At 49.1% G+C, this 17,405-nt stretch overlaps 1 protein-coding gene across 3 annotated transcripts; it reads right to left on the bottom strand.

Moving 5' to 3' along the window:
• Nucleotides 1-250: 250 nt before the first annotated feature.
• THNSL2 (threonine synthase like 2) lies at nt 251-17,061 on the bottom strand. 3 transcript variants are annotated; one of them, XM_036447984.2, is made up of 9 exons: nt 16,975-17,061; nt 13,777-14,011; nt 12,471-12,665; nt 11,692-11,844; nt 8,715-8,945; nt 4,922-5,070; nt 4,695-4,820; nt 2,097-2,248; nt 251-1,682 (listed from the first exon to the last, which is right to left on the bottom strand). In XM_036447984.2, the coding sequence occupies exons 2-9, from the start codon at nt 13,997-13,999 to the stop codon at nt 1,472-1,474; spliced, it is 1,440 nt and encodes a 479-aa protein (XP_036303877.1). In that variant the 5' UTR covers nt 14,000-14,011; nt 16,975-17,061; the 3' UTR covers nt 251-1,471. The 3 variants fall into 3 exon arrangements, with proteins under 3 accessions (XP_036303877.1, XP_045440145.1, XP_045440146.1); XM_045584189.1 differs by lacking the exon at nt 16,975-17,061 and adding an exon at nt 16,741-16,926; XM_045584190.1 differs by lacking the exons at nt 12,471-12,665; nt 16,975-17,061 and adding an exon at nt 16,741-16,932.
• Nucleotides 17,062-17,405: the final 344 nt, after the last annotated feature.

Here is a 17,405-nt window from a genome sequence, read left to right as displayed (position 1 = left end):
AAGTGAAACCCAATGAAATTGATTTAATGTTTTATTTAAATCAAAACATCAAAATATTATCAACATGTAATCAATATAAAATTATTAATGAAAATTTTTTTATATTTTTCATTCCAAGTCTTGAAGTTCCGTATGTATTTTCCAACTAACTTTTTTGGAAATACCATCTGTACTTTATGGACTTCATAAAATTTACAGCTGAAAAGCAGATTCACATACCAGCATTTCCCAACCACACTGCCAAGTTTTCCAATAACTGATACAAATAACAGTGTTTAAATGCAAATTAATTAAACATTAAATAAAATTTAAAATTTAATTCCTTATACTTATTCCTATTTCAAGTACTCAACAGCCACATGTGACCAGTGGTTACCGAACTGGACAATGCAGGGTCAGATGGTAAAACAGCAGAGGGATCAGGCACGCCTTTGTGAGAGGGAGCACTCTGCCAGTGAGAGAACACCATTTGTAAGCAAAGTCCTCGCTGTCAGGTACAGGAGTCAACATTTCCAGTTGGGCTGATGATGGACAGGACACAGGACCAACCCTCCAGCAGCACGTGGAGTTTCTGTGGCCTCATCCGAGGACGGGCTCCTGGAAGCCAGTGCAGTGTGAGAGGCATGGGCAGGAGAGAGCAAAGTCATGTGCTCAGAGGAGGATCTGACTTCCCTGGGGTGCCCCATGGAAATGCAGGCGTCTGGACTTTACTCAGCGCTCAGTGAGGGATCCCTGCTTCTTGCTGCTCTGGCACCTGCCCTGGACTAATAAAGCAGGTGAACCAGTACTTGTACCGGTTCTCAGGCTGTCCCTGAGGAGCACTTTCCCACATGGCTTCCACCTGGTGATGCCACATCTCAACCTTCCCGCCACCTGTGCCACCTGCCAGTGACTGCTTTGCTACCCCTCAACGCTGAGCCAATGAAAAGCAGATGAGGGATGCAGCACATACCACGCACCACTACCACCCCTGGCAGCCACGTCCTCGGCCACAGGCTAGCACAGTGACCATCACACTGGACATGCACTTGTATTCTCGGGATTCCGATACTTCAGCAGGGTGGGAAGGCCAGCCGGTATCTCTAGATAAACAGGTGCAGACAGCGGAGCCCCAGGCTTGTGCTAATGGAGTGGGCAGCCCTGCCTGCACAGGCTTAGGGTCTGGAGTCCCAGACCCTGGGCCAAGGTCAGCTCTGTGCCTAGGATCTTCATCTGCAGGCCCTGTGCTGTCCCGGTGGGGGGTGCAGCTCCAGCAACCATGTGCAGCCCTATGAGGACCACCCCACCATGGCGAGAGCACAGAGCAGCTGTGGGAATGAGCAAAGCCAGCTGGCTCCAGACCCCACTGAGCAGCCTCCTGAGAACCTTCCACATCAACTCAACAGGGAGAAGGAAGCTCCGAGGGCACCCCCGCCGCACCCTGGGGTCTGAAGCCCAAAGGAAGCCAGCTGCAGCCACTCTTTGGGAGCACTCAGGACGTGGCCCTCCACCGCCGGCCCATGTCCTCAATCGTGTCCCGGAGCATCACCGTCCAGTCGTCACTCTTCCGCATCGGGGTGCAGCGCGTCTCCTTTAACTCCAGAGCTAGGATCTCCGCTGGAGTTTCTGGGCTCAGTCCAGCAGCCACAACAGCTTCTGGAAACTTGGCTGCAGAGGCAGGGGCCAGACAACACCGGGGAGGGCTACGGGGGGAGGGCGGGTGGAAACAAATATGTGGGAGACAACAGATGGAGGGACAGGTACGGTAAGGGGAGGGGAAGGGGAAGGAACAGAGATGGTTAGAAGGAGGAGTGTGGGACACAGAGGAAAAAGAGAGAGACAGACCTTAAACTTGTCTCTACAATGGCTGCTGAGCAAATTGCTTTTTCCTGTGGAAGGCCCAGCTCACCCACCAGCTCTCATGTGGGCTGTCCTGGACACCTATCATGTTCCCTCTTCTAAGACCACGGTTCTCAAGGCCCAGTTCCACAGAGCACCCATTATGCTCATTCAAGCCATTTGTTCACATTCCTGTGTTCCCTGCTTGGGGAAGAAGAGGGTCCCTGAAAGCCAAAGCTTCCCCCGTTTGCTCAGTGACCCGGTGCCCACGGCCGTACCTGGGGGTCTGCCTGAGCATCTGCTGGTAATGGTAGCTCACGGCCACGGCCGTGTGAGGGCACAGCAAGGACTGGTTCTCTTCCCAGCAGCGGGCCATGGTCTGCAGGATGGTCTCGTCTGACACTGACTCAGATGTCACTGCCGCTGAAAGCTGATGGTCCCAGGGACGTGATAATCAAGGTTAGGGAAAGCAGGAAGAAAGGTGACAAAAAAAAAAAAAAAAAAACCCACACTAGCCGAAACCGGTTTGGCTCAATGGATGGAGCGTGGGCTTGGGGACTGAAGGGTCCCGGGTTCGATTCCAGTCAAGGGCATGTACCTTGGTTGCAGGCATATCCCCAGTGGGGGGTGTGCGAGAGGCAGCTGATCGATGACTCTCTCTCATCGATGTTTCTAACTCTCTCTCTCTCTCACTTCCTCTCTGTACAAAATCAATAAAATATATTTTAAAAAAAAAACACACTTAATGACAAGAGTTTCAGTACAGATGGAATGGCTTAGATTCAGCTCAGAGGAAAATCCGTTTTCCCACATCTCCCAGTTGTAAGCTGACTCACTCAACTTGAAGAAAGGATGCATTTGACTTCCAGGCCAATAAACTTAGGATTTGGCTTATGAATCAGCAAATATAGAGTCTGGTTCAATAACCTCAAGCACACAGAAGTTAAGGGCATCCAAACACTCCGTGTTGTGTGGTTGGAGCCCTGGCCCTGTGGGCACAAGACCTCTTCCTGTATGTTTCCACCTGGCTCAGCAGCAGCTCCTCTGGGAAACCTCCCCACCACCCCAGGCAGAGAACACCCCCTTCTTGGTGTCCCCTGGTGGATGGCTTATTTGATCATTCTCTGAAAAGTTATTGCAGGTCTACGATGTGCCAAACATCCTGTATACACTCGATGGCAACAGAAACCAAAGGGTGTTATAAACTTCTCCCATTAGGGCTCATGGAAGACAATGAATGCATTTTATTTGTATTGTTATCTCCAGCACCATGCACAGCTCTGGCTCATAATATATATGGAATGAATGAATGAATGCTATTCTAGCAATGAAGTGTCTTCTGCATGTATAGACAGGGAGAAAACAAAGAACTGGTGGATACTGTGTCTGTGCTCCTGCAGCACCTCATGAGGAGAAGGAAAGTGGAGGTCAAAACCAGCCATTAACCTAACAAGCTGATCTGGGCTTGTGTTACAGTCTGAATGTGTGCCGTCCCAATTTCATATGCTAAAAATGTGATGGCATTAGGGGGTGGGCTTTTGGGAGGTATTTAGGTCATGAGGTTAAAGTCCCCAGGAATGGAATTAGTGCCTTGATAAAAAGAGGGCAGAGATCTGGCTAAGTCTCTTTTCTCCTGTGTGAGGGTACAAGGCACCACATGCAACCTTGCAGAAGGCTCAGCAGAACCCATCTATGCTGACCTCAGACTTTCAGCCTCTCCCCATAACTGTGAGAAATGAATTCGCTTTGTTTATAAGCCACACAGTCCATGGCACTTTGATATAGCAGCCCAAACGGATTAAGACAGGTCACATCGAAAGCAGCACAGATTCCGAAGAAGGAAATTCCACATGGGTGGCTAAGCCCAGAGAACTGTTTCTAGGTCTGGGACCAACCCTTTAAGATGGACAGTGACCACTCAAAACTATGTCACATAAGACATAGCTTCCACTCAACACAAACTGTGCAATGCTTGAAACTGGTATGAGGTGGTGAGGCCCTGGTCCCTGGGGACAGAGTCCAGATGACCACTTGGTGGGAATGTGGTAGAGAAAACTAAATGCAGCTTCAACATACAAAATCTTATTTTTTTATATTAAATAAAGTGAACATCACCAAGGTGGCATTAAAATGAAAGCAATCGCTCCCAACTAGATTCCTTTCACTCTGAGGAGATAAAATTGCACCTCCTTTTAAAATAAAGCGAACATGCTCTAACTGGTTTGGCCCAGTGGATAGTGTCGGCCTGTGGACTGAAGGGTTCCACATTCGATTCTGGTCAAGGGCATGTATCTTGCTTGTGGGCACATCCCCAGTGGGGAATCGATGTTTCTCTCATATAGATTTCTCTCTATCCCTTTCCCAATCCCTACCTCTCTGTAAAAAATCAATAAAATATATTTTAAAAATAAATAAAATAAAATAAAATAAAGCTAACAGGACAGTGGTCTCTGCTCATACTAGATGGACAAAGTGACTTCCAGTTGAGGCTACTGGAAATTAGCAAGAAAAATTAAAATAGTAATAATTAATATATCAAGCCCTATATTGCCTAGCAGTATTCAAAATATTTCATATTATTTGTCTTAAATCTTTAAGGCTGTAGCATAGGCATTCTTATCATCCCCAATATGCAGGTAAGAAAATGGAGGCACCGAGTTTGAAAAACTGGGTCCTGTCTGACTCTAAGCCAGCACTCTCCACTGCCTCTCCACATTCAATAAACGCATCCGTATAAAGTGTCTGCAAAGTGCCAGGCTCAGAGCAGGTGTTCAAGAAACAGGTCTCCATCCCTTGAACAGATTTTCAAACCCCAAGTTTTAGTTGTGTCTGGGGCTGCACCCTTTCCTTTCTCTGTGGTGCGGGTAGTTCCTGACCTTGCTCTGCAGTTCCTCGGGCAGCCTCACATTCTGGGTCCTTTCGAACTGCTCCATGAGGCCTCTTGTCATCTGGCAGTCAGAGCCAGAGAGCAGCCAGAAAACCCGCTCCATGTTGTAGGGCACCTGCACAGAAGGAGGAGCCGGGGGCGAAGGATTACTCTGATCTCAGCCCTGTCCAGCCCACCAGCCCAACACCTGACTGCATGCTTCCCCACAGGCCCCACCTGGATGTCCATAGCTGATGCAAAGGTTGGCTTGACAGCCTCAGACAGAGAGAAGTCTCCTCGCTGAACAGCCCTATGAATGATATCATTGCAGTTCACTGCTGCGACCAGGTGGACGGGCAGGCCCATCTTCTGAGCGATGCACCCAGCTTAAGACAAGAGAGGAGAACAACCACGGCTTCTCAGACACAACTTCAAGAGCACACACAAAACAAAAAATTGTAAATTGTACTTTAACAAAATTATGAAACTTCTAGGGATTTTTTGTTGAAGTTTTTATGCTTCAAAGGACACTATTAAGAAAATGAAAAGACAACCCTGAATGGAAAAGCTATTTGCAAATCATACATCTTATAAGAGATTTATGTCCAGAATGTATAAACACTTACAACCCAACAATAAAAATAAAAATGATCCAATTTAAGAATGAGAAAAGGACTTGAATAGACATTTCTCCAAAGATATACAAAAGTCGCTCAATATCACATCATCAGGAAAAGTGCAAAACAACACTAAAATGACATACCACTTCATACCACTAGGATGGCTAGAATAGAACAAAACAGATAATTCCATGTCTTACTCAGGACGTGAATTAACTGGAACCTTCATATACTGCTAGTGAGAATGTGAAATGGTGTAGCCACTCTGGAAAACAGTCTCAAAAAATTAAGCATAGAGTTACCACATGACCCAGAAATTCACTCCTAGGTATAATACTCAAGATAAATAAACGCAAATGTACACAAAAACTTTTACATAACTGTTCATAGGAGCATTATTCATAATATCTAAAAAAATAAATAAAACAATCCAAAAGTCCAATTGATAAATGAATAAACAAAATTGTGATCTATCCATACAGTGGGGTATTATCCTATATAATAAAAGCTAATATGCAAATTGTCCCCTTGACTGGGAGTTCGATCGTGAGTTCCAACGTTCACTATGACGTGTACTGACTACCATGGGGTGGCATGGAACATGGTGGGCATCGGCGATGCAGCATTGGCATCAGGCGGCACTGGAGGTGATGCTGGCCCTGATGGACCCTGACGAGAGCCGAACCACAGTGAGATGGTGAAGCAGGTGAGTGGGCGGCTCCAGGCCAAGGGGGATGTAAGCGAGGCCCGATCACCCCACTGATTGCTCCGCAGATTGCAACCAGCAGCCAGCAGATCCTAATCATCCAATCAGGGCTGGGCCCTGGGCTGGGACAGGGAACTGGGGGTGTGTGGCAGCAACCAACCTCCCGAGATGCCTGGCTGGGGAGGGGGAGGGCTGTGACCTCTCGCCAGCTACCTGGGGGTGGAATGATGGGGACAGAGGTGCAGTGAGAATGTGGGGTGTCTGCCAAGCTCACTCTCCCCCAGGACGCTAGGGCTTGCACACTGTGGAAGCCCCCATGCCCAGGTGTTGGGCACCTGCCAGGAGCCCACCCCGCACACGTGCAGCCTCTTCCAGGTAAGCTGGGCTGCACTCACCGCATCTCTGCGTGGGAACTCAGGTGCCGTAACTCAGGCTGGGGGAGCAGGGCTGGGGGCCCAGATGTTGCCCCGGGTCCAGAGGTCAGCTTGGACCTGCCCTTCCCCACAGATGCTCACATTTCGATCACCAACCAGATCTAGGGACCACACTGTGCACGAATTTCATGCACCAGGCCTCTAGTTTAGACATAAAAAGAAATGAAGTACTGATTGATGTATCAACACAAAGGAACCTTGGAGACATTATACTAAGTAAAAGAAGACAGACACCAAAGGCCACATATTGTGTAACTTCACTTATATAAAATTTGCAGAATAGGCCAATAGAGATGAATAGACTAACAGTTGCTAGAGCTGGGAGAAAAGGGGCTAGGGAGTGACTATTTATAGGACAGGGTTTCCTTTTAGGGTGATGAAATGTTCTAAAATTGATAATAGTAATGGCTGTATAAATCTTTAAATATACTAAAAGCTATTGAATAATATACTTTAAATCAGGGAGTTGTACGGTATGTGACTCACACAGCAATAAGTTGTTACCAAAAAAAAGAGAAGGGAAGAGAAAGAGGAGAATGCCCTGCCCCCCAACTCCCCGCCCCCCACTCACACCCCAGGCACTGACACCCTCACTACCATTTGCAGAAAAGAAAATGGAGGTTCTGGGAGCCTCCAAAACCTGCTAAGTGGCAGAGTGAAAATTCAAACTAGGCCTAAGCCAGACACATGTGCTCGTGCTCAGACATCCTCCTAGAGCAGCGCCTCCAGGTGCAGGGAGCAGCAGCGCCCTGGGCCCCCTCACAGCAGTCCTGTCTTAAAGAGACAGACAGGGGATTCCTCACCCTGAGAGATAGTGAGCCCCCATAGCAGCGTAGTTTAGGAAGGTTCTATTCAGGAAGGGAAAAGTAGGTTTACAGTTGTGAATATGCGAAACAGAATTTACTCTTGTATTATCTATTACTTACTGTATTATTTATTTGTATTACAGCTGTTCACCTACTTTTGCCCACCCCTGTATACATCTGCAAATGGTTTGTCTCTGGTGAGTAGTTAAGAAGTTAGGGTAGCTACCCACCTCAATGTTATTCTTAATTATGCAAAGTGTTTTCACATTCTTATTTAATTTGCTACTCATGAAAATGCCATGATATACTTCCGTGAAAGAAGGGAAACGGAAGGTTAGGAGGGTCGAGCAGCTTAAGGTAAAGCTGGTTCCTAATGGGTAAGGGGGAGAGAGAAGCACCCTCTGCTGATGTTTATTTTGTGCCAGGCACTGTGGTAGGCTGTGACTGCAGGTGGCTCCATTCGCTGGGGTGAGCAGAGGGGAAGAAGCATGCTGAGCTTTGGCCCATGGGTGGTGAAGAAGGCTGAGGCATCCTTGCCTAACCACTAAGATGCCTGCAGGGTCACCTAAGCCACCCATTGGCACCCGACAGAACCACCAGAGACTGTGATGCCCACAGGAAGTAGCCCAGCAAGCAGGCGAGGACATGAGCACTGGAACAGCCTGGCCCCAGCACTGCCACTGCCACGGACCCATGTGGAAGCAGGGACGAGCCAACTAACCTCTGTGCCTGGTGTCAACACAAAACAGAAGTAACAGTATCATCCTTCTCATAGGCACACGTGGATATTAAATGAGTTAATACTTAAAAGGCACTTACAGCAATGCCTGCTAAAAAAGCTGGTGCCTAATGTTAATTATTATTGAAAATGATTTTAGTATCATGCAGCTGTACAAAGGTCATGTGCACACAAACCAATCTCACCATCCTCACAACTGTCCTGAAACATGAGTGACCTGTTGTCCCTTTCATATCTGAGAAGCCAGGTCTGAGAGGCCACCCATGGCTGTTCAACTAGCAAAGGACTGATCAACCAGAACCCAAATCTGGAACTCCCCTGACCCTCCCAGCAGTGTTTTCAGAGGGGCAGCCCAGTGCCAGTGGAGCTACTTGCCCTCCAGCAGGCAACACCGAGGCAGGAGGAAAGCCCACATTTCTGGAAGAGGACACCACGAGCCAGTATGGTGGCTGAACCTTGACTTCATCTCCCCACACTCTGCCAAGTTTGGGCATCAGATCAGGTGACCAGAGGATGTCAGGGTCAACCTTTCACTCTTCCTCTGCAGCAAGTGCCGAGGTCCCTCAGGGCGTTGGGGGAAGTGTTTTGGAAGCTCCTTCTGCAGTTTCCCATCCCCTTCAGAGCCAGGACTCAATCTTTCTTAGGGCTGCAGGCAAATGGCATTTGAAAGGGGTGGGGCCACAGATGATTTCTGCAAAGCTCATTTGTGCCCAGGGTCTCCTTACCTGCAAGGTTACCAGCAGCCCCTGTAGGCACAACCACCTCCACAGTGGGGAGTGGGTGCATATCTAAGGATGGCACGCACTGGAAGTAAGCAAAGAAGTGGTGAGCCATTTGCACGAGGACCCGGGACCAGTTGATTGAATTCAGACTCATCAGATTGTGCTTCTTGACAAAAGCCACATCAGCAAACACAGCCTTGATAGGTTCATCAAGCTCATCACTGTTTCCCTCCACTGTTGGGAGAGAGGAGAGAGTAACTGTCAGGAGCGCAGAGCACCCCAGGTAATCAGCACTGCCCACAGGCCCTCCCAGGCTGAGGCTGCCAGCTGGGACTTTGGCACGGTCTTGGTTTCTCTACTCTAATGTGCCTTGGTCTGGCTTTCTACACTCAAAATTAAGCTCCTCGAGGCTAGAAATCATGTCTCATGTTCATGTGGTCATAGTTCTGATTCTACCATTATATAAAATACCAACCTCTGGAATACTGGGGAAAAAATTCCCATTGGTATTGGTGCCCACCTCCCCTAGGAGAAGAAGGAATGGCTTATCAGATAGTGAGATAGGGACAGGCTGATCCTTTACCAGCAGTTCAAAGGGGAAGAGTCACCTTTCCTCCCTCTCTTGTCTATTGTAGATCACAGGTGGGTGGTCTGCTCTCTGCTCCTACTTGGTAGGTAAGTTGGCATGGGCAGGACTCCTCCCTGAGATGGGTATGTACAGAGGTTAATTTATGGATGACTTATTGGGTGAATATATGAATGAACTGGCTACTAGTCTAACTTGCTTTCTCCAACCCAATAAGGCCAATATTGATCTCATACCTGAAACCTGGGTCTATTTCTCCATTGGATCCTAACTTAAAGGACATTTGGAGAAGTGTCATGGCTTGCACTGAGGTTATTATCAGTCCTACCTCCATCATTGCCCCACAGCAGTGAGGTCTGGGGATGACCTAACCAGGTGCAAGGGGAATCTTGCTTCGATTTCAGGAAAAGATCCACTGCTTTTAAAAGCAAGTCACGGGAAGAGAGAGACTTGCTTACCTCACATAGTCATCAAAGGACACAAGAATGTGCCTTAAGATTGGGGAAAGCAGAACAGAGAATGCAAAGAACCCGAGTCCCTGAAGGAACTGCTGAGTCATTGAACCAACCAATCAGGAGACTACCCCACCTCTGGACTTCCAGTTACATAAGCTGGCAAACCTTGCTCAAGCTGATCTGAGTTATATTTCCTATTGCTTCCCACCAAAACATCCCAAATAATATATAACTAGCTCATGCTGATTACTCTGTGCTTAAGAAGAACCATATACTGTAAATTAATTACAAGTGTCCAACACATAACAACTTAGGTGACCCACCCCTACTGCCTGAGCTCACCTTTCTAAGATAAAATAAATATTTACTGCTCCCGAACTACACATATTCTCCTGGAAACCAAATCAGCAGATTCTAGAAAGAAAAGAACTTGAACTGTGGTGTCTAGAAATGAAAACTAATTTAAAGTCTGCTGCCTTATATTATTAAAGCTCAGAGCATGTACACATAGAAATGCCCCTTTGGCTCCAGCAGTGACACTTTCTGCCTTTCTTCTGCAAGGGGCACCTTCTCCAACTCACACCAGGAATGAGCTTCCATGCACATCCTCAGGGAAAAGCCTTCCAGCATCTGTACAAAGTGAGGGGGAGCAGATGGCAGGACAGAGGTTCAAAAAGCTCTTCTCCTCTTTGCTTTGATTCTAGGAAAGGATGGTCCTAGTTCTACAACTAGCAATTTTGGTACTTGGGGTACAACAGGGACCCTTGAAAATCTGGATTTTGTGCACTAAAATCTTGCAATGACTGCAGGAAAATGCAGCTAAATATGGGCAATCACCAAAACTAATGTGTAAGATTTTGCCAATATCTGCATTAGCTGAACCATGAACTTCTCACTGACTGTGGATGCCCTTGTTAAAGAGAGTGCACAGGGGCTTTTTCCTGGATCTTGAACAAATAGACAGAGGATAGTCATGCTACTCCCATGGGTAAGGTTTGTTTTGCTTTTTAAAATCTTGGTGTTATATAAAAACATCCTTTATGGGATTATGCCAGGAGACCAGGCCAGCTAGAAAAGGAATGTCTTCTTCCACATTTGCTGCTCTGCCAGAGAAGTGACCAAACCAAGCCAGGATGCCAAGGCCATAATACACAAAACCTAACCGAGATCCCCACGACGGGGCTACCTGGAATCTTATGGGGTTTGAGATGAAAATAAAAGCTCACCCCCTCTTACTCCACAAAGATGAAACCTATTGGGATTACAAGGCCTGATATTAGAGGAGATGGATTTGTGTTTTTTTCAAAATGCTAGTTTGTGAAGGGAAAAAAGAAGAAGAAAAAAAACACACCAAAATGCTAGTTTGTGATGTGGCTTCAGGACATCATCTACTGAACGTCCTGAATGCATGCAGAAGAGTGGCTGCCTGCTTTAAATCTCAGGCCTGCTAACCAAGTGCATGGCTTACGAGTAGTTATTTCCATACTATAAGGAGGACATAAGTAATCCACAAGTAATAGCGCTTTCTTTTAAAATAATTATTGAACACAGTTTTGTCCTCTAAACCTCAGTGTCCTGGGGAGAGGAAGACTTCCGGCCACCAGCTCGGGGTTGGCTCTGGGTTGCTGCACACACACGGCCGGGTGGCACTGGCAGGCTGCACGGAGGTGGTGCTCTTGAGGGTGTGATTTTAAACCTGCGCTTCCGAGCATGACTGTGAATGTGGCCTTATGCACCTGTCACCTCCAACAGTTTATGAAACTGTAGCCAAGAGCCTGCCCAGAACTAAGCCAAATCATAGTACTAACCTCAAAAGGTAACTGATCCAGGAAGGAAGGGAAGGAGGCAGAGGAAGGATGGTCTGCTAGTGAACAACCAGCTTTGGTCCAGCCCATCTTCCCAAACAGGCCACGGCCCTGGAGCCCGCCCCAGCACTCCCCTCCAAACACATGGACGTTCTCCTCCAGCACGGTGGTCATCTGCCGCTCCTGGATCTTCGTGCAGTGACCCTGGGGCAGGAGAACAATAATGCCCACGTTCTTTGCTTCTCGAACACTCTCAATGGCAGCACTCCCTGTGTCTCCAGAAGTTCCTGGATGGGAAGGGAAAGAACCCCCTTTAGAATAAGGGAGATAAAAGATGGGGAAATGCCCCTAAAGCACTGTTGCCAAATGAGACAACATCTACCATCAATATCAAAGGGTAGCAAACCATGAACCACCAAGAGACCCATGGAGAGAATTCAAAGCATCTGTGGACTTAAACCATATAATCTTATGAAGTCTATATCTTTTTTTTCTAATATATTTTATTGATTTTTTACAGAGAGGAGGAGAGAGGGATAGAGAGCTAGAAACGTCGATGAGAGAGAAACATCGACCAGCTGCCTCTTGCACACCCCCTACCGGGGATGCGCCTGCAACCAATGTACATGCCCTTGACCGGAATCGAACCTGGGACCTTTCAGTCCGCAGACTGACGCTCTACCACTGAGCCAAACCGGTTTCGGCAAAAGAAGTCTATATCTTTAAAAACATCCTTCTGAGAAGGTTCCATAGCCTCCACCAGACCGTGAAAGGGGGCTGTGCCACAGGGAAGGTTGAGAACCCTGCTTTAGAAGACCCGTGGCACACACCCTGAGAGACAGCGCGGACACGTGGTGGGTGGATACCGGTAAGCCGGGGCACTCGGGGCTGCAGGGCTCACGCGGACACGCACCTACAACCACAGTGACGTGCTTCCCCCTCTTCTGCAGGAAGTACTGCAGGAACTGTGCCGTGCAGCTCAGGGACAGGTCCTTAAACGCATATGTGGCTCCATGCCACAGCTCCAGCACGTTCAGCCCATCCCGCAGCCTTGAAAGATGGACCACTTCTCTGTGGCGGAACCTGCGGAAGGCCCGCTGGATCAGATCTGCAGGTACAGCAGGCAGAGAGCATTGTTATGCCTTCCCTCTAGTCTCTCTCAGTCTCTTCACACTTTTAATTTGAAGTTTTTATCTCCGCTACAAGATAAAAAGAGCAGAAATTTTTATCCTAAACAACACCACACATGAATATAATTGTGTATTCTAAAGAAAGTCTGGAAAGGCAGGCACCACACTGCTGACAGAGCCCCCGTAGGACCCCCCAGAGAGCAGAGATGGTAGTGCAAGACTTTCATTTTCTATTTTATAAACATCTTCACCATTTGGATTTCTTGTGAATGTATTCCGATAGAACATTCAATTAAAGTTATGTGACAAACAAATCAATGTCTCATTTCTTTCCATTTTTCTTCCTAAAGAAAGCACTCTGTTTGCTGCATTATTAAACCACACTGGGAAGCCAGAACTTTGGGAGGCTGTTCATACAAGCCCACCTGAGGCAAGGCAGTCTGAACACATCCAAGTTTCACTGGCAAACCGATCACCTGGGATCTTAAAATGCAGACTCTGGTTCAGCAGGTCTGAGGGAATCTGAGAATTCTAATAAGCGCCCGGGCAATGTTATCGGTGCTGGTTGTCAAACGACCTTCTGAGTGGCCCTCTTCTCCTAAACTCTCAGCATGAGGTATGGCTGTCGCACACCTGGTCCATGGAACAGCAGCACTGGCATTTTCTGGACACTGGATAGGAAGGCTCACCCAGACCTCCTGAACCAGAATGTGCATCTCAATGAGCCTGAGGGAAATCCACAGTTTGAGACCAGCTGGTCCAAGACACACTGAGTCCCTTCTGGAAATAAAACAGCAAGCTGAGAGTCTGTGTGCCTATGTACAGGAAAGGAAAATCTCAACATTCAAGCTGTTAGTCTTCAAAAGGTGTTTTAAAAATAATCTAAAGGGGAAAAAATCTCTCTGCAGATTATTTTGGCTGATGGAGAGAGCTGGATATTTCCAATTCTGAAATTCCAAAGTTTGAAAGAAACACGAAATTTGGGGAAATGTGACTAAAGATCTCCTAGGGATGAAGTGATAGATTTTCAACCCCTCGGGGGTCTGGGCTGGCAGAGGTAGGGGAGTGGAAGTGGGATGGGGTGCTCACCATTTAAGTCATCTCTTGGGATGAGCTCTGGGCCAATGAAAAGAGCACACAGCTCTGCGACCAGGCTTGGGTAGGAGAGCGCACTCCACTGACGCAGGGTCTCCCTGCCCAGCTGCGGGAGCTCCTCAGGCATGAAGAGGCCCCCATCGGGCGCATAGCCAGAGAAGAGGGCACCCTCAAAGTCGACGCGGGGGGCCATCCCCCTGGTGCTGACGTACCACATGACCCTGAAGGCCTGCAGAGGAGATAGTCCAGGGGCACATGGTCTCATTCCAGCAACCCATGGGCAAAGCTAAGATGGACACTGTTCCCTCAGCTAGCTCCTGGGTCACTACTCATTGGATAAAAATACTGGAGCCCTGCCCCAAGTCTCATGCCAGCTTCATCTGGCACTAAGCAAATCATGAACCCTCCAATCAAAATGAGGAAATTCCATGACTTACTAAGAGGATACCAGAGCATAATGGGAAAGATGGCATGGTCCTCACTGGTGAAGAAAGCAGTGGGTGGGGAAAGATAATAGCAAAAAGAGTGACTGCCATTTGACATCCCTTTTGATAAGGAGAAGACCACCACACTCGGTCACACACCCTTTCGAGATGTTTGTGCCCACTTCTGCTCAAAAATGACCACAGTCAACGGTCAGTCATGTTACCTATAACCTAGTGGTTCTCAACTCTGGTAGTTTGTTACAATCAACTTAGAAGTTAAAAAATATATGTTGACATGAAGCCCTACCTGGGTCAATTCAACTAGAATTTTCAAATGAGAGGCTCCTTATATGAGGCTCCAATGCAGCCAGAGTTAAGAGGAAGGTGACTAACTCACCTAGTCTTCCTGGGACTTTTCTAATTTTAAAACTGAAAGTCCTACATCCCAGGTAACCCCTCAGTACCAGGCAAACAAGGACAGCTGGTCGCCCTCGTTGAAACCAGTGCTCCACCTCTCAGCCTAATCCGAGAAGAGTAGCAGAAGTGCTGTCAGGCTGCCCTTAATACCCTGGCCACAGCTGACGGGCCCGGGGTGGAATCAGACGTCTCGGACCGCTGGGTGGGTGTCCAAGAGCACCTCAGGCCTCATTTTGGTCACACTGCCACATCAATTGGATTCCCAGACGCCAGGACCAGAGGGGAACCCCTGCCCTCAAAGGGCAAAGCCACCTAAAGCTTCCCATCCAGAAGAAAAGGTACAAGCTAGCGTTGGCCCGGGAGGAACTTGGGTCTTCTAGATTGTGGATACGATGCCTCTGAGCTCTGGGTGCATCCTATAAGGGCTGCTGTGTGCCACCCCCTTGACATGGCACCCTCTCCAGGGAATCCAAATGATGTGGCAGTATGACCAAAGTGAGGCTGGAGGTATCCTTGGACACCCTCCCACCCACCCGAGGCAGAGACCTCTGAGTCTGTATAGGGACAGCTAGCCATGCCAAAGTTTTAAGGGCAGCCCATCAGCACTTCCAACTACCCTTCTCAGATTAGGCTGAGAGGTGGGGCACTGGTTTCAAATACAGACAGAGACAAGTTCAGTCATCCATATCATGAATCTTTGGAAAGTGAAAGTGGATACTACTAATAGTTATGCCAGGGCAATGGGTATAAGAACTACAGTCTCAGGCAAAGTGCAGCTTATGGTATAGGGAGGCATGTCAAGGATATGAAATCAGGGTAACTCCAAAAGTCAACTGCAGCAGGGAAGTAAAGCAAGCCCCATGTTTTACAAAAAGAACCAGGGAAGGGACGGGGACTAGCAGTGCCTTCAATAAGGGGAGGAGTTTCTGCAACTGTGGCAATGGTTAGAGTTATGCAAACTGCCCAGGACCCTCCCAGGACCCTGGAATAAGGAGGGAGATCCTGCCTGACCATTTCACAGGACAGACTGAAGGGTGCTGCCAAAGAAGCTGCCGCAGGCAGAGCTGTGTGTGTGTGTGTGGGGGGGGGGGGGGGGGGGGAGGACTCACGTACATGCACATCCAGAGCTATAAGGACAGGCTACATCATGTCTGGCCACTGGCTCTGCGTTTTCTGTTCTTTTCTTTTTTTAAATATATTTTTGATTTCAGAGAGGAAGGGAGATGGAGAGATAGAAACATCAATGATGAGAATCATTGATCAGCTGCCCCTTTCATGCCCCACTGGGATCGACCCTGCAACCAGGTACATTCAGTGACTGTTCCCAGACCAGGAATTGAACCGTGACCTCCCGGTTCATAGGTCGACACTCAACCACTGAGCCACACAGGCCAGGCTGGGTTTTGCACTTTCTCAAGGATGTGGACAAATGCAAAGGAACAAAGGAGAGGGCCTGACAGCAGGCTCAGCACATGTCAGTGTTGGGAGCTGGGCTGACCAGCCTGGGGCAGACTATTCTGTCCTATGACCCCAAGAGCAGCACTCTCAGACCACACGGAGAAAACACATCATTAGGTTCAACGTCTTAGAAACCAAACAGAGAAGCCCAGAAGTCGAAGGAGCTGCCACAGGGAGTGATGAAGTTGAGGAAGAAAACCAAGCAAGTCTGACCCACTGGTGTGTGGGCGCTCCAAGCACAGAGGCAGGGACTGGGCTAAGGGGCCTCTGAAGCACAAGATGTTATCCTCGATCCTCGTGACTGATCCTATTCCAGAGTGGAGATGGGCCAGGGACGGGAAACAAGCTGCCCTGACTGGGGGGCATCTGCGAAGGGCTCCTCTGAGAGGTGGAAAGGTTTTTCAGAGAAGGGCTGGGGCAGGGCGGAGTGGACCCCAGGAGCAGAACAGGGGCAGATGGCAGGCTGTGTCCCTGGGGTGGAGGCCTCTGCGGGTCACTGGCCTCCAGCTAGCCAGGCCCTGGGCCAGGAAGGCTCTGAAAGGCCTGGGACGGCTCTCTGCCAGCTCGGAGCCACCGCAGACACCCTGCAGGGGGAGCGCGGCTGGAAACCCCAACCTCCCAGGTTCCAGCGGCAGCGCCGGAGCCGGAGGTTGGTTACCGGAGGAGGCGCGCGCGCCGCCGCCCGCGAAAGCTGAGGTGAAAGAAACCTCAAGCAGTTCATTCAAAAGCCCAGAAATACCCATAAACCGACATTCGGGGGAAGGGAGGCCAGGAGGGGACAAGGCCGCGGGTGCCGGCCGCTGGCGGGGTGTTAGGGCACCGCCCCGGCGAGAGGGAGCCCCGGCGCCCGGGTCGCGCGGCGGCTGGGCCGCCGGCGGCCGCGAGTGGTTACCGGTCCCGGCGGGAGGCTCCGGGCTCGGCTCCGACCCGCACCGCCCGGCGGCCGCGGCCTCGGCTTCGGCTTCCGGAGGACAGAAGGGGATGGAGGCGGGGCGGAGGGCGGAGCCGGAGGGCGGAGGAGGGGGAGAGGGGAGGAGGGAAGAAGGGGAGGGAGGGAGAGGGAGGGAGGGCGGAGGGGCGGGGAGAGGGAGAGGGAGACCGGGAATGGTAATGAGTACAGCCATTCCTCACAGGGAAAGTCTATAAGGCACTTTGCTAAGTGCTTTGTTCAGTTTCTTAATTTTCATCGCAGCCTCAGAGATACCACACAATCTCGTTTTTCAGATTAGAAAACTGAGGGCAAGGTGGAAAGGAGAAAGGCCCTTGTCTTGGCTTCATCCTCTCACCTGTGGAATCAGACGCCTGACAGATTCCTTTTTCTCA

This window comes from Pipistrellus kuhlii, unplaced genomic scaffold (genome assembly GCF_014108245.1).
Source record: "Pipistrellus kuhlii isolate mPipKuh1 unplaced genomic scaffold, mPipKuh1.p scaffold_m20_p_2, whole genome shotgun sequence".
NCBI classification, from domain to species: domain Eukaryota; kingdom Metazoa; phylum Chordata; class Mammalia; order Chiroptera; family Vespertilionidae; genus Pipistrellus; species Pipistrellus kuhlii.
Note: the sequence above shows the minus strand (reverse complement) of the source record. Positions and strands in the feature narration are given on the sequence as shown.